This window comes from Falco biarmicus, chromosome 3 (assembly GCF_023638135.1).
Source record: "Falco biarmicus isolate bFalBia1 chromosome 3, bFalBia1.pri, whole genome shotgun sequence".
NCBI classification, from domain to species: Eukaryota; Metazoa; Chordata; class Aves; order Falconiformes; family Falconidae; genus Falco; species Falco biarmicus.
This window is the reverse complement of record NC_079290.1, coordinates 105,248,236-105,268,794: the sequence shown is the minus strand read 5'-3', so window position 1 is coordinate 105,268,794 and position 20,559 is coordinate 105,248,236. Positions and strand designations below refer to the sequence as shown.

The window sequence follows — 20,559 nt, the reverse complement described above, 5'->3', positions numbered from 1 at the left end:
GTGGGGTGGGCGTCCCCAGGCAGATCTCAGTTCTCCTGAGATTCAGGCTCTGAAAAATCAGTTGCAGGAGCAGGGCAGAATGTTTCATTCATTGGAGAAAGAATATGAAAAAACAAAATGTCAAAGAGAAATGGAGGAGAAATTTATTGTTAGTGCCTGGTACAGTATGGGAATGACTCTGCATAAAACTGAACCGCCAGACCTGCTGTACGTGACCCTTCCACGTCCAGCAGCATCCACCTCTCTGCGTACCTGGGCGCTCAGCAGAGCTCTGCGGGCAGAGCAGTCCCAGCCACACAGCCCACAGGTGAGGGAACTGAATCCAGGTCTGCTCCTTCCTGACTACTCTAACCGGAACATTACTGGGAGTAGGGCAGCATTACTTGTTTGTTTTTTTCTCACCACTATTTGAGAAACGGGGCTAATGTATGTGATAGGCTCCAGAAGCAGGTTCAGGCTTGTAAAGCCCAGTATCATCTTTTCAGGTAACTCAATTCCTCTGTGTCATTGAGGTGCGTTAAGGACCCGTCTGGGTGGCGCAGCAGTTAAGTGTTACAGTGCTCTGTCTTGTGCTCCATCTCCTTAGCAGCTCTAGAGCCTTTGTGCTTCCTACAAAACTGCTTGTGCTTGAAGGCGTCAGTGATTGAGGTAAGCTTTTATACTCGGGCTTGTTCTTTTGCTTAACTTCCTTCAACAGCTTCTAATTATAACCTTTGTGCAACCTTAAATAATTCCTCCCTACACAGGGTTTACGGCCCTTGAGTCTTGTAGATACGTACCTTTAACAATTTAATTCAAGGCCATTTCACTAATGATAGAGGGAGGAAGAAGTAAAGTTGTCGGAGGATCCCATGCAAGCACCTGTGTTCTAAAGAAAGAGCAGACACGTCTGGGAAGAGACTTGTGTAACAACCGACACTGACATTTTCCTCAGCGGCTGAAGCAGGATTAGGCACATAATGGTTTTCTGAGAAGATTTTTTCTGGCTTGTAAATAGGAATGGTGTAACTATTTTTATAGTTTACACTGGCAAGAGCTCCGAGGCACAGGCAGAACCCGCCTGCAGCCCAGGTGTGTACTCGGTTCAGTAACAGCTGTAAAGCCTGCAACCATCCTCATGGGCGCTGACGGTAGAATCTTCTTTGGGATTCTCGGTGTTCCTTGCCATCTCGCAGAGTTGCTGTTCTGGATCAAAGGGATCCCCTGAATGTGAACAGGAGCATTTCTGCAGTTGCTTCTCCAATGACAATTTTGTCTGCTCTGTGTTGAATAGAGGATTTCTTCTGCTATTAACTGCGTAGTTCGAGTCCAACTACAGACCCAGATACTTAAAATCTTTATTTTTCAGCAGAGTATAAATTTAAGGTGTAATTTTGTGACTTAATCCTTCCAGTCTAGTAGCAAATTGAATTTTCTTTAATTCTGCATTTTTATTTGCTGTTCAAGACTTAGTGAAAAGAGAAGTAATTCCTTTCTAAAGCATCAGCAAGGTTCCCCACTGATAGCTGTCCAAATCAATCTGCATTCTGACCAGGAATGCCCAGAGTAATTTTTCAGGTTTTTGAGAAGAGCTTTTGAATTCACGCACATTACAGCACCACGTGCTTGAGACAGACCGCTTTCTACTTCAGGACACCCAAATTTCTGGCCTAATTTGCTGCTGGTTCCTAAAAATAAAAATTTTCTGGAGCGGTGACCATTATTTCTTCAAACAGCTTGGAAACAGTTTTTTCCAGGGCTGAGCAGCAGCCGCGGATCCTGAGCGTCCATCACAGCCCTGAGCAGCCTCACCAGGCCCCCCCAGCCCCTCTGCCCGAGGCCCGGGAGCTCCATGTGAGCTGGGGCTGGTGCCCAGCTCTGGTCTCAGATGAGTCTGACTTGCTGTGGGGGTTCCTGGTTTGCCTTTGGGCCTGCCTCTGGGCTCTGGAGCTGCCCCGTGTCCCCAGGACCTGCTCAGCTCTCCTTGCCCAGGTACAGTGGGGCTGTGCCCCTCGCTGGCGCGGGGTGCTGCTCTGCCTGGCATCACTGGCGTTTCGGCTCCCTTTGCCGCCATGGAGGAGCTGCTGCTGTTGCTCCCTGCCAGTCAGTGCTGCAGTGTTTGCTCTTCGGGAACGCAGGTTTGGTGCTGGGCAGCGCGGCGTTCGCTGCCTCTGAGCCTCCCAGCAAGGCTGCGTTCTGCTCTGCAGTTTACTTCTTAAAGGCTCTGTGTGGATTTTGCTTCTAGAATTTCTGAATTGCTGTACTCCTAGGAGGTCTGTTTCGGTTGAGGTTTTTCAGTTACAGCTGCTCTTTAAGCTAGGTGTTTGGCTTCTCTGTGAAGTTTCAATGAGTTGTAGTGGGAGTCTGGTCTATGTAGTTTCAAAACCACTTTTTAAACTGTGCACGTTGCACTGTAAATACTGTCAGCTCTGGAAGCTGCCTACTTGTGCACGTGGAAATGTTTCCAAGGTATAATGAGTTATCCTAAGGAAGCATTGCTCTCTTCCATGTATACACAGCTCGAGTCTCAGACTCACACTTTCTCCTGTATTATTTTGTATGTAAATTGGAAAAAGCCCTCTCACACTGGAGTCACCAGCCAGGCAGGACAGCGCCTGGTGGATAGGAAGCAAGCTGCCCCGAGCCATGGTGAATTGGACCGCTGATGGGCACAGTGCTCTCACCTGCATTTTTAACAGGAAATCTGCTGCTGGGTGAGGAATTGCTGTCCCTTAAGAGAAATGGCAACAGTCACCTGTTGTCACCTGTGCTTGCTTCTCTCGTAGTCATATATGACATGTTCATCTGTCGCTCTTTCACGGGGTTTTGCAAAGTGCTTTCCCTTGCTTTTGGTTGTGCAGGAGGGAAGGGAATGCTCGTGCTGGGAAACTCTAGGAACAGCGTGGCTCTAGGATCCTGTATGGGCTTACAAAGCCAGAGGCTCTGCCATCAGCCTTCAAATAACCCCCTTGGAGCAAAAATAAAGTGTGGGGTTTCTCTCCTTCCTCCTCCTCGGACTACAAAGCATTAACATGTAACTTAAAAAACCCCAAAAAATAGACAGAACCCCCCAAAAAAATCCCCAAACCCAAAAGAAAAAAATTCACCAAAAACACCCAACAAAACAAAAAAACCCCACCCCAAAAACCAACAAAAAACCCCCAACAAAACCCAACAGAAAACCAAAAAAAAATCAAAAATAAGAAAAAAAAAGAAAAACAACCCCTCCCAAGCCCCCGGCCGCAGGGAGCGGGGAGCCCAGCCCGCGGGGCCGGGGTTGCGGGAGCAGCGGCGGCCGCGGGAGCAGCGGCAGCAGCGGGAGCAGCGCCAGCGCGCCCCCGTGTGGTCACGGCGAGTCCCGCTCCTGCCGCCCTGCGCGCCGCTGCTGGCCCCGCCCGGGGGTGCTCGCCCCCCCCCGCCGTGCTGCCGCGGGGTGCCCCTCAGCAGAGCGCGGTGTGACCCTGCGGGCGGGCCTGCGTGTACAACAGCCGCCGTGCCCCGTGTGCTGCAGGGCCCGCCGTGACATCCCTCCGTGACACTCCCCCGTGACATCGCCCCGTGACACCCCCCTTGACACCCCCCCGTGACATCGCCCCGTGACACCCCCCTTGACACCCCCCCGTGACATCCCCCCGTGACACCCCGCCGTGACATCCCACCGTGACACCCCGCCACGTTGTGGAGGCTGCGCTCGGTCGAGGCCCGGCCCGGGGCAGGGGGCGGGGGGGCCAGTGCCAGACCCCGGAGCACCCTCAACGGCCGCTGTGGTCGAGGGCAGCCGACGAGGCCGAGCGACCCGGCTCCCGTGTGCCGTGTTGTGTCACCCAGAGCTGGGGCTGGGCTGCGGCCTGTGCCCGCTCTGCCTGGCCCGGTGCAGCCGGAGCCCGCGCTCCAAGCGGAACAGTTGCCCGGGGAGTGACGGGGCCCTTGCCCATTCCCACGGAACGATACTGTTGTGTGTTGCACCCGGCACAAGGCATCGTGTGACTGATAACACCTATAAAGAAAATGGTCTTCTCACCCCTGAAGACACGTCTGTTTAGGCTGCTGGTCCTTAACAAAATGCTGGCGTTAAACCACTTAACTCAAGCTGGGCGCTAGACAGCTCTTCCTTCAGGCTAGCCCTTCCTCTGCCAGCCCCGTGCTGGTTCTCCATCAGCCTCTGCATAAGCCAAGAGCTCACTGGCCCTTGCCTCACTGCCACCCATTTTTAAGAGTGTCCTTGGGACAGGACTGACTGTCCCTTTGGCTTTTAATGAAGTGATGGTTTCAGTTAATTAGTTTTCTTCAGCATGATGAGAAGATGCTCTGTGGAAACACAGCCCTCCCTCCCACCAGCAAAAGCAGCTCAGGCTATTTTAATCCCATGAGGAACAGAACGTGTTGGGGTGTGTGCCATAATCTCATCTCAGCCCTGAGTTGTTAGAGGGTTCTGCACTGCCACATGCCTGCTACTGCGCTGGCGTGATGTAGATGCTGCATCCTCAGAGCACCATCCCAGTTCAAATTGCTTAAGCTCTAAGTGCAGGGGCGTGCAACCAGGATGCAGGAAAACTTCTCTTGAATAACTTGTCAACGTGACAGATGGCCAGTGAAGTCACCAAGTGCAACCTAATATGGTTGGAGTCTTGGGTTCCTCTGGACCTTGCTTAACAGCCAGTAAATGACAACACAGGGATTGCAAGGCAATGAGTAACCTTGCAAAGGTCCCTTGCTGCTCGCTTGTGTCTCCCTCACACCTTGCTGTGCAGCAGCTGGACTCGACATGGCACGAGCTGGTGTGGTCCTTAGTGTGAACTTCCCTGAAACCAGTAAGTTCCCTGAGAGCTTTAAGTCTAAAGACTGCCAAGTGTATAGGGCCGGTTCCGGTTGCCTTCCAGAAGGGCATTTGTAATGCTGCCCCTGCCCTTGAAGCTGTTATGAGCATAATAAAATCATTAACAAAGGTAAAATAAATATTTTGGGTACAGTAACATGCCCCTCTGGCACCTGACGGTAGGCGGTGGGCAGGAGATGATTTGTCTGGGTCAGGCCTGATGATCCAGTGCTTGATCCAGAGACTGTGCGTGGAGGATCTCAGTATTTTATCGTGACGGCTCAGGGTGCAGTGGTGAGCATCCTTGAGCATGTTCAGGGTGGTGATGGTGGGGTGATCTGGCCTGGTTTTTTCTCTGCTGTTTCATGGACATATATTTGCACTCTTCTTCCTTTGCGGCTTTCACATGCTAACAATTTGTGGGCGACAGTTTTAATCTTCAGCAAGAAGCTGCAGGTTTTAAACACAGAAGCATCCCTTCCTCTGAATCACTTTGTAAGGAAATGAATAGCAGTAATGGTTCCCATGTTTCAGTGGCATGCCACTTAAAATTTGGAATGCCTAACACCTTTTCCAAAATTAACCGCAACTGGGATCAAGGTGCACACCAATATATAAATAATATAGCAACAGTCTATGAGCAATCATGGGTGTGGCTTCCATATATGATTCAGAAAAAATAATGAGCTGTGTGGATGAAAATAGGCATTTGGTTGGGGATTATGCAAGGCCTGAATTACAACGCAGGATGGGTGGGGGTAACACCTCTTTCAGCTTACAAATGCTAATCACAGCTCAGCAGCCAGAAATCTCTGCAGTGCTATTTAACAAATATTAATAAGTATAATTAAACTTCATGTGCTAGATTTTCAGTGCCAAGGACCTATGAGAAACAGAAAATTTGCTACATGTTCTCTGTTTTGGAACTGAAAGCAAGCTTTCAAGAAAAGAAGATTAGCCTGCTTTAAAAAAATGAAGACGTTTACCCCAGGAACATACAACACAGAGAAACCGCTGGGTTACCCAACTGCAGAGGCCCTGCAAGTAGATAAAATGATGCACCTTGTTACCTCTGTCTCCGATTTCCTTCTTGACGGTAATCTAGACAGTATATATTTAACGTACAGGTTGTAGTACTATTAAAAGTGTTTATAAGGGCCACAGTCTGTAATCATGAGTCTGAAGGGTGGGAATTCCACCGTGACTGATCTGGTCATCATTTTAACCCTGAATTCCTGACAAGACTCAGTTTGAACACCATCAGCAACTACTCCCTGCTGTAATAACTGCTTTTGCAAAATTGGTTTCTTTGTCCTGGACTAGACGGATGCTTTCCTTTGGTACGTCCAACCTACCACTTCACTCAGACTGTTTAAAAACAAACCCAAGGCTGCCGCAGGAGGAAATGCAGCCTGAGTGAGAGCTCCTCTGCCATTCCAGTAGGGCAGCAATTGTGCCTGTTGCAGTTTGGGAGTGAATGGAAAACTAACAGTGACAGCAACAACAGTGATCGGTAATTTTAAATGACTGCACAATTTAATTACGTTGTCAATCAGCATGCTTCCAAATCAGGTTTATTTTCTGTGTTGATTTGTCTCCTATGATGCAAGAGAAACTGACGATTGAGAGGCTTTTTTTTAGTGATGTCCCACTACAGCTGCATGTTCTTTCCTGACACTGTTTAGAAGCAAGTGGACGTGGTGGAGAAGCTAAGGTTTTTCAAGTCACCAGGTACTAACACAGCCTCTTCCTTTTTGGAAAAGGTATATTGAGGCAAACAGCCCATCTTTCAGTTGCTAGCTAGGCTCAGCTCCTCTGGGTAGGTTTGTTAGTCTGGAACTCAGCAAGACGGGGACGCATCTCGCCAACATCAGGGCGGCCCAGGCAGCACCAGGCAACACCCACCCTTACACAGGGTAGACATGGCAGACGCTGCTTGCTGCCACTGCTTGCTCAGGGCATGCTTGGCCTGTGGTACTGAGACAGTTTTGAGCCTGTGGGAGAGGTCACCCCTCCCCTTGTTGCCAACTTTGCTGCCGGCCACGTCTCATTGAGAGGCCAGGGGCTCACTGCGGGGCTGCTCCTACCCAGCCCCCCTGCAGTTTGTTGCGTTACGACCCCCTTTGCCCCGGCAGAGCTGCCTCTGGGACCTGTGGGACATGGCTGGGCGGTCACAGCAGTGTCACTGAGGCAAAAAAAGAGTCTGCTGGGGGTGGGGGAGCGAGCGGTATGTGTAGCCTGCTTCTGGAATCGGGAGGCTGTGGGAGGCATTGCCTTTCCGTAGATGCACATCTGTCTTCCCTGCTTTCACACCAATTCTTTGATTCTTCAGACTTCAGCATATCAGCCCTTTGAAGCACGATTATTCCAGTCAAATCTATCTGGCAAGGGGCTTCCTCCTCAGAGGCAAGCTGTCGGGCCTTGCCCAGGTGAGCCCAAGCTCTAAATACTCAAACCTGTGATCAGGCTGTTGCAAAAGCACGTTGTGTCCTGACAAGTCTTATCATGTGCCAGGGCATGAGCAGGGAAATGTCTTCTGGCCAGAACTTGCCAAGCTTCCCCCACAGCTCTACAGGCCTTAATTACTCACCTGGAAAACGGAATACAGCGTTTGGATCATGCAAACTTTGTCCCCCAAAGCACAGGAATCTGGTGTCTTAAGAATTTGCAAGGGAGGCTTCCACCCGGTGACCCCCCACTGTCACCCGGAGAGAACCACCCGCCGCGGACCCACGGCCGCAGCGAGACCTTGCTGCTCTGGGTTTTTCAAGGGAAAATGGCCAAGTCACTGAAATACTGGAAGACTTGCCTGTGAAAGACTTTCCTCACAGCGAAGGGGCACGTGAGCTCTGTAACCTGCCTGAATGTCTCGCCCGGAGCCGAGCCGTTCCCATCACTGCGTTCAGTTCAGGTTTGGTCTGTTTTACTCCACCGACAGCTGCACTAAACTTACGTTCCTCATTCAGCTTCGGGGGCGAGACTTAACGCTGTGCTGTTACGCAGCCGACACACAGCTGGAAAGGTAGCATGACTGAAGAGTAATTATTATTGGGTTTTTTTTGAATATTCAGGAATGATTTAATATTCAGGACTGAGTAGACAATACCAATACTTTCAGGAAAGGAGTATGCAATTCTCTCTTTTCTTTTTCTTTCTTTTTTTTTTAATTCTCTCTTTTCTTTTTCTTTCTTTTTTTTTTAATTCTCTCTTTTCTTTTTCTTTCTTTTTTTTTTTTCCCCCCCCCCCTAGGAGAAAAACTATAATGGAAGTCAGGTTAAGCCTCTTACACTTTTTTTGAATTTCAGAAAAGGCTATGTAGGACCATTCAGAAGCACAAATTCTGTAAGGTTTTTAAGCTTTTCAGCACTATAAATGTGAAAAGCTTGTATTCAGAAGTAGATCTTATTCTGAGGAAGTATAAAGTGTCTTGCTGCTACGTTAGCAGAAAAGCCTTTAGCCCGATGACTAGGGGAACTTCCACTGCTGACAGAAGTGAAAGCAAGTGCTGGGCTGTGGGGCTGGGGAAATTGTAAGCAAATCCCCTGTTTTGTCCGAGATGTGTTCAGCTGTGAGTCACTTGAGGGGTCTCTGGCTCACCTTGCCCAAACAGTAAGCAATAGCATTAGGCCAGCATGAAGCGCAGTGAGCCAGGAGAGAAAGCTTATCCCATCACTGTAGCCACAAGGAAACCCGAGGGTGACACCTGGCAGCAGGTACGATGGCTCCGACTCGAAGGTTTACTCCATCCCAACGCAACGCCTCGCACGTGCAGCAATCAGAATGCCGGGGCTGCCCTCCTGGGCGGAGGGGCTCGTCTCTCAGTGGGTACACTAGCCACACGGCTTCTCCCCTGATGCTTTAAGCCAAACCAACCCCACAGAAAGCAGGGAAGACCCTCACTGTGGGGTATCTGGATGGGGAAGCTTGCTGCTTTTTCCCATGCAAGAGTGGCTTCGCTACTAATTTGAGAGTAAACGCCACTCAAGGCAGAAGGGAGTGTGAGCCTTTGGCGGGGGGGGTCAGTGCTGCCGTGTAAGGTGCAAAGAGCAGTTTGCCCATGTGCTGAAAGCGGGGCGCCGAGCCTCGGAAATGCAGCGGGACCCAGAGGCAAAAAGCTAGAGATCTGCAGGGCAGTTGCTTGGTTTTAGATGGGGTTCTACTGAAATCACAGCTCCCGGGTCGGTGCCACGGCCCACAGGGAACCAGCCGCAGCTCCGCAGTGGCAGCAATGGTGTAAGGGAGAGGGGTGTTACTGTGGGGCCCTGGCGTTAAAGCTGCTCAGGTTTAAGGGGAAGCTGGCAGATACAAATTTGACTTTTTCTGCTGTAGAAAAACCTAGGGGGTGGCGAGGAAGCGGAGCTGTCGGTAGGGCGAGTGCTACAGCCAGCAGCCTTGCACAGGATGAGAACTTGTCTGTGCTTTGGCGGCCGGTGCGCAGGGGTCCCCAGCAGCCCCGCACAGCAGCGGGGTTTGAGGACTTACGTAAGTGAAGCTTAGCAATCCTCCAGCTATAAAAGCCAAGTAATTAGGCATTACTGAAAAACTACATCTGACATTTTTTCCATTACAACTCCAAGGATGGCAACCTGCTTTACCTGGAAATAAGCTCAATGACAGCAAACGTGAGGGCTTCAGGCTGCCCGATCGAGGCAAGTATTTACCTGCAGACACAGCAAGGCAATGTGATGCTTCGTATCTTCAGTAACCTTATCTATGGCTCACATACTACAGTTTTACATACTTTACAACCTTATCCATGGCTTACATACTCTGAGATTAGCATTGGCAATTTCTTTCTCAAGAAGAAAAAAAAAATTACCACATTATACTCAAGCTTCCCCACCCCCCCCCCCCCCGAATATAAGTAGCCCCTCTTCAATCACCCTCCATGCACAATTTAGTTCTTTTTTAACAGGTGAGAAACTGAAGGTGGGAACACTGCTGCCCTCTCTTTTCTCTGTGACGGTGCCTAATGTGCTATGGATGACTCTAAAAATAACAGAAGTTATTAATAATGATAGGCTGAGTAACTTAATCTTACAGGATGCTTTATTGCCAGAACAAAAGTAGAGACACTGTGCTACCAGATAGTAAGGAGGAATTAAAATTAATGGTGTGCAATGTGAGGTACTGAACCCTTTCGCAGAATTCTTAACTTTAAATGCAAGCTGCCGTCAACAGTTGTTGCACATTTAACAGTATTTACTGTGAACTTTCCAGGAAATGCAGAAGTCACACATACAATTGCATGCACTATTCAATAAAGCAAAAACCAAAATGTATCATAAATAAGTATTTTATAACTTTATTAAACTCGAGACATGACAATATTCAAAATACAAAGTGAATTCTCTTTTTATTCAATACTGTACAGGATGCAGAAATATCAGTGCATTTCTATAGCATGTATTTCACCTTCATTTAGTTTGTACTAAAATAAAAAGTAAGCTTTAAAACAGCTCAAACATCTCATTCAGCAGTTTAAACTGTAAACAGCTTCTTTATTTCTGTTAGGAGGAACACATTCATCTTCTGTACCTCCGTTAATGAGCACCCTTTCTCTTGTGCTTATCTGTAAGAGGATAAATGTAATCAAAATGAGCATGAGAAACTGCTAACGCACGAATGTGGCACCTCAATGAACTTTAACGGATCGCCGAGGCACGATGAGGAAAAATTAAACAGCAAGCAGCAGCATCTGAAGCAGCGAGAGATGGGACTGACACTGTTCATAAATGGAATCGTGGGTTTTGCTCAGACCCTCCTCATCCTCCCCTAAAATACTGAACAGAAACCAAAACACAAGACCAGCTTGTGCTGTAGTTCTGTATGTAACACAGTCAGAATTTCAGACTCTAGGTGAGCATGTAGCTGTTACTGCCTACCTAACAGCAACCGTACAGCTGCGTGTACCCTCTGCCGCTTTTGGGACACTTCCACACGTTTCTAGATCCAGCAGGAAAAGAGCAGCAGCAGAGGCTTCGCAGTAGCTGGTCTGAGTCTCTCCTAGGGAAAACTGCAAAACTGAGTCAAGTGTGTCTAGCAACTGAGAGAAGCGACAAAACCTAACTCACTTCAAACGTCTATTAGTGTCAAATTCAGTTGTAAAACAAATTCATCTTTCAAAATGCACTTCCAGTGTGCTTGCCAAGTCTTGCAGCAGACATCGGATCTTGCAGTTACCTTCTCACCAGGCTGGCGTATCCTGGTCAAAGGGGACAGGCTCTGTCCTCAGCAGAGTTAACGGTATGAAAGAAATTTTGGAAAAGCCTGACACAAAAACTGGACTGCGTGGTCTGCTCTGTTGTCAGCTTTATAAGGGACTCTTCAGCAAAGCTAGATTTATTTATATTTTTCGTTATAACGTGGCTACCAAACACGTTCATCTAGGTAGCATATAACTGGCCAACTGTGACGACTATCCCTCTATACGTTTCTATGGAATCTTTGCAGGTTTTCAGCTATATATACCAAGACAAAAACCAGTCTTAAGAAACATATCAGAGATATGCAGCATAAGAGGACTTTACCAGCCACTTTCCAGTTCTCGGAGGACAAACTGGTCCTACTTCATTATCTGAGAACCTGAAGAACTTTGTAACGTGATCAAGTTCAGCTCCATCCTGAACAACCGAGCTGAGACCGTGCTCCCAGAGGCTACGGGGAAACCACGTAAGACAGGTGTTTTCGTTTCAGATGACCAGCTATGTCCACTCTAGGCTTTGAGTCCAGTTTTGCTGGGGCTGAAGTGGCTGTGCAGTCACCAGACCAGGACTGAACCCCGGTGCTAGAACTACTTTCTTCTGCTTCTCTGAAGAATTTCTCATACTTGTCCAAATATGGAGGCCTTTCAGGCAGCAGATAGTAGTGTGTTGAACTGGCCTTCTTACCATTCTCAATGATCGGAAGAATGCAAGGGACCCTGTTGGAAGATCCTTCACTGTTTTGTCTTTGCAGAGCTTTGCTGCTGACGTACTTGGGATCAGGTGCAAAACTCTGGGTGGGGGGCATAACCCCATTGAGGTATGACGGCAGGCTTTTGGGACTTGGCGTACGGGAATTGCTGCGTGACAAAGGTTCTCTTGGGGGCACTTTTGGAGGCCTGTCTTCATCGCTGTATGCGCTAGAAGCAACTTCTGCTGACCACCTTCTGTAATCCGGTTTGAGAGCCCTTGGAGGTATGGGAACCCTTGGTGGAACCTCTGGTTTATCTTCATCGGAATTCGGTGAAGATCTGTTTAAGTGTCCAGATAGTCTTACTACTGGTTTATTAAGAGATCCAGCTGGCCCAGAATGGGACCTTCGCAAACGTCGATGCAGCTGCTGCGGAGGAGGATAAATACTGGATACGTATCCATTTAGGCATTGTGTAGGGTTGGCATCTTCTGGGTTTGGTCCTGTCGGAGTATCAAAGTATGCGTAGTTGATCTGTCCACAGCCCCTAAAGCTCCGCCGGCTCGGAGCACTGGATTTAAAAGAGGGAAGTTCATAATCTTCTAATAAGAAGTCGGTATCTGAGCTAGTCAGGAACTCCACCTCTTTGTCCATCTCATCGGGAATAAGGTCTTCAGAAATAGGCAGAGGGGGAAGCGGTCTGGAGCTACGGTCATTGGAAGATGGAGACAGAAACTGAATTGGCCCATGTTTTATTGGCATGTGAGGAGGTGTTTCTTCAGAAACACAGCCCATAGTTAACGACAGTTTACTAAAGCCAGGGATGAGATGGTCTTCATATCTTGAAATCAGCTGTTCATTTTTGGGGCTTACAGGAGGTGGGCTGGATTTCTGAGACGGGACTGGGGTGCAGCTTTCAGCAAAGCTGTGGTCGGTCACGCAAGCGTCACTGGCAGAGTGCCCTAAAAAGGCAAGAAAGCCGTAGGAACACTTTTCTAAGTAACACTCTAGCATGAGACTCTGCCGCTGCATATTTAGCTATTTAATTCCTTCTAACGCAACGAGTAATGTCTGCTTAATGACTCTGAAACCAGAAGTAGCTATTCTAGATCTTTCCTGGTTGCGGATTTATGAATTTAGTTATCAGAGCGGCTGTTACAATAGGCTAAATTACAATAGGGTAATTAATTGTTTTAGGCCAGTGCTGCAGTGAAACGAGGTAGTTCCGAGAGACCCCAGCCCCATGCAAAGCCCAGAGCTGCAGCTGCGCAGCTCCCGCGGCAGAACAAGCGCTGTTTTACCAAATGGTTTTTCTTTCAGCTGTGTCATGGCAGCTCAGAGGCTTCTAAGCGCAAGAAAAAGAGGGGGGGGGGGCGGAATGCGGGGGTTTGTTTGAACTCGATCGCATCATTGAAAAGCGCGAGGATGCCGCGCTTGGCGCACTGTGCGCTCTCCGCCGCCAGGGGGCGCCCCTGCGGCAGCACCGCGGCGCGGCCCCGCCCCCGCCCCCCCCGGGCCGCCCCCGACTCACCAACGGGTGGGAACCGCTCCGCCGCCGGTGGGCTCAGCTCATACGCCATCGCTATAGGGTCCACGGTAAAGAAAGTACTGGGGGGGGGAAAAAAGCCTTTGCTGTAAATAGACCATCGGGCGGGTACAGGTACAGGTATTCATGCTCATCTCGTATCGCGTCTTCAAGGAGAGATCAAATTTTAGCCTCACTCACTTCTCAAAGCCGCTGTGGCTGCCCCAGCAGGTTTTCAGACTCCCCATGCCTTGACCAGTGTGAAGAAATCCGGCTTTTAACGGGACTCCCATCTCCTGAGCAGCCACTCCTGCCGTTGACATTGTGCGCTGCCGCCGGCGGCACCTCACAGCCCCAGAGAGTCAGTCCCCGACAGCCCTCCTGCGGTTTTCATTCCCTTCAAAAGAAAGAAGCACATAAATAAATATCAGCAACGCAAACCTGACGAGTCCATCTCACAGCTGAAACGTTGGTATTTCAAGGAATTCAATGGCTCTGCAGAAAGGCCCTCTCTCTGTCCTATTACTTGCCCACAAGGAAACTTTACCAGGTTTTTGTGTCTGAGTGCAAAACTGCCGTGCAAAATGGGCGAGTTCTTCCACTGAATTACACTGTACAGAAAAAAAGAAAAAATATGTTCAGTAAAGCCATCAATATATGGCAACTGTGCATCGCCAACTTCAGTGCTCGTCCATAAACTGCTAGTTATTCAGGCAAAATAAGCTTTCCAGAACAACCTCTTCAATTTTCTAGTAGACATCTATCTTTAGCTGTATCTCCTTGCTAACCAGTCTGTGGCTCCCAGTGTAGCCTAGGCTGTTTTTAAGTATTACCATCAATAGCCTAACAAATGGCCCTTGCTCCAATAAACAGAATTACTGACTACTTAAATCAGAATTCCAACATTTCCTTTATATAAAGCAGTCGCTATTATTATCAAACTTGAGCATTAAGATACTTTAAATCAGCATCAAGTCTCCCAGCTATTTCCAACAAACTGAAAATCTAGTGATTTGAAATAATCTCAGCTTAAACTGTCTTGCTGTACTCAAGATTTATTTTGAGTGCGAAGAATGCTTTATCTGGCCCATTTACAACAGGAAAAAATGTCTTGGCAACGGCTTTATATTGAATAAATCATCATAGTCAAAGGAACAAGGCGACTCACGGGGCTTTTTTTTTTTTTTTTAGGAAATTCAGAATGGACCGGGGGGGACACAACACAGTGTAAAAGTAGTCAATGTCCCGAAAGCAGGAGAAATTAACCTCAAGACTGTAAGCAAAGGTGTTCTCTGGGTCCGTGCTTCATCTACACAAACACCCTAAATTCACCAAGTACATTATGGTAGCTGTTTTAAAAAAATAATAATAATCTAACACACCCCCCCCCCCCAACATTTTGATTTGTTTCTCCTGAGAATCAAAGAGTACGTCCAGTTTCTTAACATGAGCTTCCTTCCCCTGAAAGAAAAAACCTGCACCTGAAAGAAAATGCAAGCGACAAGTGAGGGCTGTCTACATCGGTGCAGGGTATGTGCCAAGAAAAGCCCTTCACAGCAGGGTACTGCAGGGAAACAGGTACAGGAGCAAGGACCAGCTCACGCTTACGGAAAACCTGTCCAGAACCAGGCATTCTGCACGGATGTGTAATCCTACTTCGCCTTTAAAAGGAGAGATCTGTTCTACCTATTTGCAGCAGGAGGGATGGGCACTCTCCTAGGCAGGACTCTGCAGCGGTGCCCCAGGATTCATTTGCAATCTAACACCACTCTTTGCCTTTCATAAACAATTCTCTCAGAAGGACCATCTGCTGTGATTTTCCAAGTTTGACCTGGGCCCAGTACTGACCATCTGAGCACATGGTGTATGTGACGTAGCTTCGTCTGTTTGTGTGTTTATGATGTGCAAGACCTCATCACATTTGCTTTATGCATGATGGTTTTCTTGATCATGTCTACCAGCCATCACCCTTGTGTTAACAGGAGTGGGATTATTATTTTTTTTTCTTCACTACCAGATATGCAGTATATTTGAGCCAGGCATTTAAGAACACTAAGACAGGAGGCTATTAGCTTAACAGATGTGAACAAGGGCCAAACCATGTTCTCTACTGCAGCAGAGCATCACCCTTAGTCCTACTTACTTCAGCCCACCTCATTTTAGTAAAGACTATGTTCTTCCTTCTCAATCTCCTTAAAAGCTAGCTTAACCCTGGACACTGTTGCATTACACAGTCAAGCTGGATCCTTCCCAGTAATGGGAACTGCAGATTTTCACAGTAAAATTAAATATAAACATAGAGCCCCAGGAAGCAATAACATAGTTCTGATTAGCAAACGAGTTCCAAATCTCTAGTAGCCCTGTACCAGCAGCTCCTCCTTCCAGCCCTGTAAGCGCGAGCGGAGCCACTGCCTGTGAGGGAGCAGGAGACGAGAAACCCATCTGTCAGAAGGATGCAAGCAGCGCAGGACGAGTATAGCACCAATTCTAAAATTACCTTCCTATCATGTTAACGCAATTCGCAAATAAAACATCTGTCCCATCGGCTCACGCTGCACCCAGCAATGATTTTCTCGTGCCTCACAGACCCTGCCCTACTAGCAATGAAACTGCAAAAGGAATGAAGGAGAACAAATGCACGTACTTAAGGTTAATGCCTGCAAAGGAGTTTGCGCTTTCAGTATTTTCTGAAGTCAAATGCAAGTCTCAAGTTGAACAAATCACTGATACAGAACACTGATTAGTCAGCACACGATAGTATTCCACCTCAGCGCGCATACAAGATCCGACAAGACCATCAGCGAGACATTGATTATGATATAAAAAATAAGCCGGGGGGGGGTGGCAGCACTGTAGTTTGAGAGCACATGTAATGCACTCACTATGATAACACACAGCCCTCGCAGGGCTTGTTACGAAGCCCAACCTCCATCAGAGCCCACGCCAAAACCACTGCTAATAATTACTGTGTCAGCTCTCTGAATGCTGTCTAAATCTCGGCTCTCAAGACCGACAGTTGCACAATTGCCTCTCTGAAATCCCTCTGGAATGCTAAGCTCAACTTCTGAAACAGACAAATATTTACATACTCTAGGAAAAGGTAATTTTCACTTGTTTCAATCAACTCTTTATTTTTCAAAAATAAAGCACAGACAAATTCTGCAGCCATAAAACTCGCTGGCTTGCAACAATAACTGCTTTGTGAATTCACAGAAGGTGACTTGCCTCCTCAATGTTTCAGCAGGGAGTTGTGAATGGATGGAGTTATGAAACTGTCCTCCATTCCTCAAGCCAGGAGTATGGAGAGCGGTGAGGCATGTGCTCTCTCACTAAATAGCCTAGTTACTTTTTCAGCAGAGCCTGGAGAGTCGGTGCTTATATTTTAAAACATGCATAAGCTTGTTTGAAGAAACAGTATCTTCAGAGGGAGCTATGAGGACAGAGGGAGCAATTTGGGAGTACAGGAGTAGAAACGCTGCGTTTCAGTGTGCCCTTACTAAAGCTGAGCTGTACGTATTTCACGAAGCTGCTATTTTCTAGTAATGGGCTTTAAAAAAAAAAAAAAAAAGATTTACAGAAGTCAGTCATGAATAAACACCAACAGTTTCCACTGTAACTGCTAGCCGATCCTGCCTCCTTAAAGACTTAAGGATCTAAACTTAACCATAAATAAAATCAAACCATGTTTGCTAAAGAAAATGGACACTGCGCAGAAACACAGCATTCGGGATCTCACACTTATCTGCTGCTCATTTGCACAGAATGGGTTTGTGGTGCCTCAGCTTCTCTGCCCTAGTTACGCACAAATTACAGCACTCAGAGATCGACGTGCTTTGAGCACTTCTGAAGATGTTTCAGTGTTATTCATAAGGAACTGAGTTAGTTTAACTAAAACTATAGCAGTAATTACTACAGGGCAGATACAAGCCAAGGCAATTCAAAGGTCTGTCGGTATATTAGGAAGCCATCAACACCGTCCGCTGTAAGGCCAGGCAAGTGTGCAAAGGCGACACCTTTTTAATCATTCATGCCTGCTCACCCTCACAAATAAGAATTATTCTAAATATTGGAAATGATTGTTGGTTGGGTTTTTTGTTTTGGGTTTTGTTTTTGGTGTGGGTTTTTTTTGTTTTGTTTTGTTTTTGTTTTTTTACAAGGCCAAATATACCTTCAGACTTGCCGATGAGTGATGAATAATAGGCTGGATATGTGTAAGCTGAAAATAGTCAAATATATCCATAAACAGCAGGGTATCTACAGAGGGAGGAATGTATAAATAGTTCAGAAAATTTGTGACACGAAGTTGAGTTACGAGAAAACATCCAAAATACGGTTTTCATACAGATACATATTGCTAAATAAATACTCATGTTACAGCAGCAGTAATCCTCCATTCAGAAACTGAGAAGCATCTGTGTGTATTTTAGCTCAACACTTACGCCTGATCACACAGAGAACCTTGTTACTCTGGTTCCCTGCTCTCCCAGCCCCGATGCAACCAAATATTTGAGGCAAGTCAGGTTCATAATAAAAGAAAACCTTTCTGGAGTATGCACAGCAGCCCAAAGCATGCTCTAGAATGTTTCACTTCACGGGCATGGAATACAGATTTCTGAACGCCTGCACACATCTTGGACAGATTTTTATAAAAGCAATACTCTTGACAAGCAGCTTATATACCTCTTGTAAGAAGGCGGCGGGGATTAAGACCTACTTAACGCTTTCAGGAGGGGAAGAAATGTGGCTACCTTAAATCCACAACCTATTTTTGCTCACCTTACCACCACATATCTTTAACAAATCTCAGAAGCAATTCACAGGAGGAGGGGCACATTTTTGCACTACAAGTCATCTGCTCCAGCTAGCTGTTCCTTATTTGACAACGTGATGTAATTTCCTTTTTTTCCTTTGACTTTCTATTTAAAATAAGTACCTGAGATAGAGCCACCCCTTTTAACATTTCAGTGTTTCAGACTTCTAAACGGGCGTTACAAAGCCCAAGAGCTGTTAGTACACTTTTCAGAACTCCATATACTTAACAACAACAACAAAATCCTGGATCTCTGGTGGTCGTATCATCCCTTGAGTGCTTTTTGCCTTTGCAGCTAGCTGAGTGCTCAGCGACCCACACCTAGCAGAAACAGCCTCACAAGAAGGTTAGTTTAAATCTATTCATTTAACAATTAGATCTTATTAACTGTGCACCAAACCTCCTAAGTGCTGTTCAGTATTCCTCGGAATCACACACCAAGTCACACTCAGATACAGGCCTCAGAAGGTACTTTTTCCCCCCATTTATAGGAATTACATTCTTTACAGTCGTTTTATAAATAAGGCATACTCTGAGCTCCGAAAGACTTTTCTTCTACACATTCTGCCAACCAGAAGCAGACCACTCTGCGGGAGGAAGTTTAAGGCTACAATCACTCAGTAAAGCCGGATAAAAATGCTGCTCAAATCATAAGAGGATGCAAATAAAATTAATTTTATGGGTGTACCCCAGATGGCCGATGGACATAAACTCAAAAGAGACAAATCAACTGAACAGCAGACGAACAATTTCAGATTGTAACAGTCAGCTATTTCGGAGTATATTCGAAGAACTGCAGTTCATCGAGGAGTTTCAGTTCAGCTCACATCTGGGCTACCATTTCAGGGCTCTACACAGCAACTGGGAGGAACCAGTAAACTGCCAGTAGAAAACTAATAATTAAACAGCAAGACAATTGCCCTGCCTCTGCTTGTCAGATTTCAGATACATGCTTAAGGTATGGTACTTCACCCTCCTGCAAATTTTAACGTGAATACGGCCAGCTTACACGCAGGAAGCAAACCCGCCTCTGTAGCTGACTCAGAGTCATGCCCCGAGCCTTAGACACGCTGCGATAAGTTCTACTTCTGCTTTGCACCCCGGAGCAGGGGGAGCGTTCCCCGAACGGGTCCCTGGGTGGCGGAGGATGGCGGACGCAGGGCTCCGCTGCGGGGATCCGTCCCCTCGGGAGAGGTTTCCATTGTGAAATAAATTAAAAAACCGCCCCGTGGAGGTAAATCCCTGGGAAGGAACGCCTAAGGAAGCAGGGGGTCCCAGCAGGCTGCCTTCCCTCGTCACAAGTTCTGCCCGGTAAGAGGGGCGGCTCGGTCGTGCCGGGGCAGCGCCCACCAGTGCGGCACTGGTTCCAGCAGCCCCCAGCTGGCCAGCGGGACCCTGCCCCCGCCGCCTTCCCCCCCGGCTCATCAATATACAATTAAGCACGGTTAGTTCTACAGCAACCGCACTAAGTTTCGTCGCTTATTGCTCCAGCCGGGCTGCGCGGAGTCCTCGCCGGGCGGGGGGCGCGGGGCGGCCCCGGGATGCGCCCCGGTACCTCCCGGCGCGGAGCCGCCCCCGGCAGCGCGGGGAAGCGGCGGCCGAGCGCGCCCGGGGCCGGGGCTGTGCGGTAGCGGCCGGGACAGCCGCGGTGCCCAGCGGGAGCCGGGGGGGCGAGCGGCGCGTCCCCGGGGCTGCGGGCCCGGCTCCCCGCGCCGCAGCTCCCGCCCCCTCACCGGTGGGCGCCTCGGCTCCGCGCACCGAGCGCGCTCCCGCTGCCCCCCACACCACCCCCGGCGTGGGCCGCGCCGGGACGGCGCCTCCGTGCCAGGCCCCCGGCCCGCCGGGACTGCCCGCTCCGGCCCCCGCGCTCCGCTCCCCAGCAGGGGGTGGCCCCAGCCGAGACCCACCGAGTGGCTCCGGTGTGGCCCCGGCCCAGCGGGGGGGCGTGAGACCGGCACCACAGCAGCGATGGGGGCGGCGGGGTCCGCACTTACCCCGACAGCGTCGCGCAGCTCCGCATGTCCCCGCTCGGCCGTCGGCGCGACACGCATGCGCCGAGTCGCGACAGCACCCGGTCACTGCCGCGCCGCGCGCGGGCCGCCGCTCTTATCCCGGGGGGCGGGGCCGGGGCCGCTCCCGCCGCACGTCGGGCGCCGTCGGGAAAAACCTTAAAGGGGCGATGGCCGCGCGCCGCCGGTGAGGGTGCCGCCCCGCTTCCGGGGGTGGGGCTGGAGCGCGGCCCCGGTGGGAGCGTGGGCGCCGGTGGCACTGCCCGATCCTACGGGCCCGCCCGCGGGAACGGCCCCCGGGCAGCGCCGCCTCGGCGCGCCCCCCGTCCCCGCGGGGCGGGCCTGTGGGGTGGGGGCGAGCGGGGCCGTGGCCGCCGCCCGTGACTGGGCCCGGCTCGGGGGAGGGACGGCTGGGGACGGCGCCGCAGCGGGCGGGAGCCCGGTTCGTCGGCGCTCGGGTCCTTCCCTGGCCGGTGCGGAACGGTGCTGCTCTGTCCCGGGGAGGGCCCCTTGCCCGGGCTGCCCG

The 20,559-nt window shown here is 49.2% G+C and overlaps 1 protein-coding gene across 2 annotated transcripts; it reads right to left on the bottom strand.

Moving 5' to 3' along the window:
* Positions 1-10,075: 10,075 nt before the first annotated feature.
* On the bottom strand, positions 10,076-20,176 carry ERRFI1 (ERBB receptor feedback inhibitor 1). 2 transcript variants are annotated; one of them, XM_056332357.1, is made up of 4 exons: positions 20,019-20,176; positions 13,416-13,611; positions 13,221-13,297; positions 10,076-12,651 (listed from the first exon to the last, which is right to left on the bottom strand). In XM_056332357.1, exons 2-4 carry the CDS (start codon positions 13,535-13,537, stop codon positions 11,453-11,455), a joined length of 1,398 nt encoding a protein of 465 aa, XP_056188332.1. In that variant the 5' UTR covers positions 13,538-13,611; positions 20,019-20,176; the 3' UTR covers positions 10,076-11,452. The 2 variants fall into 2 exon arrangements, with proteins under 2 accessions (XP_056188332.1, XP_056188333.1); XM_056332358.1 differs by lacking the exon at positions 20,019-20,176 and adding an exon at positions 19,932-19,952.
* Positions 20,177-20,559: the final 383 nt, after the last annotated feature.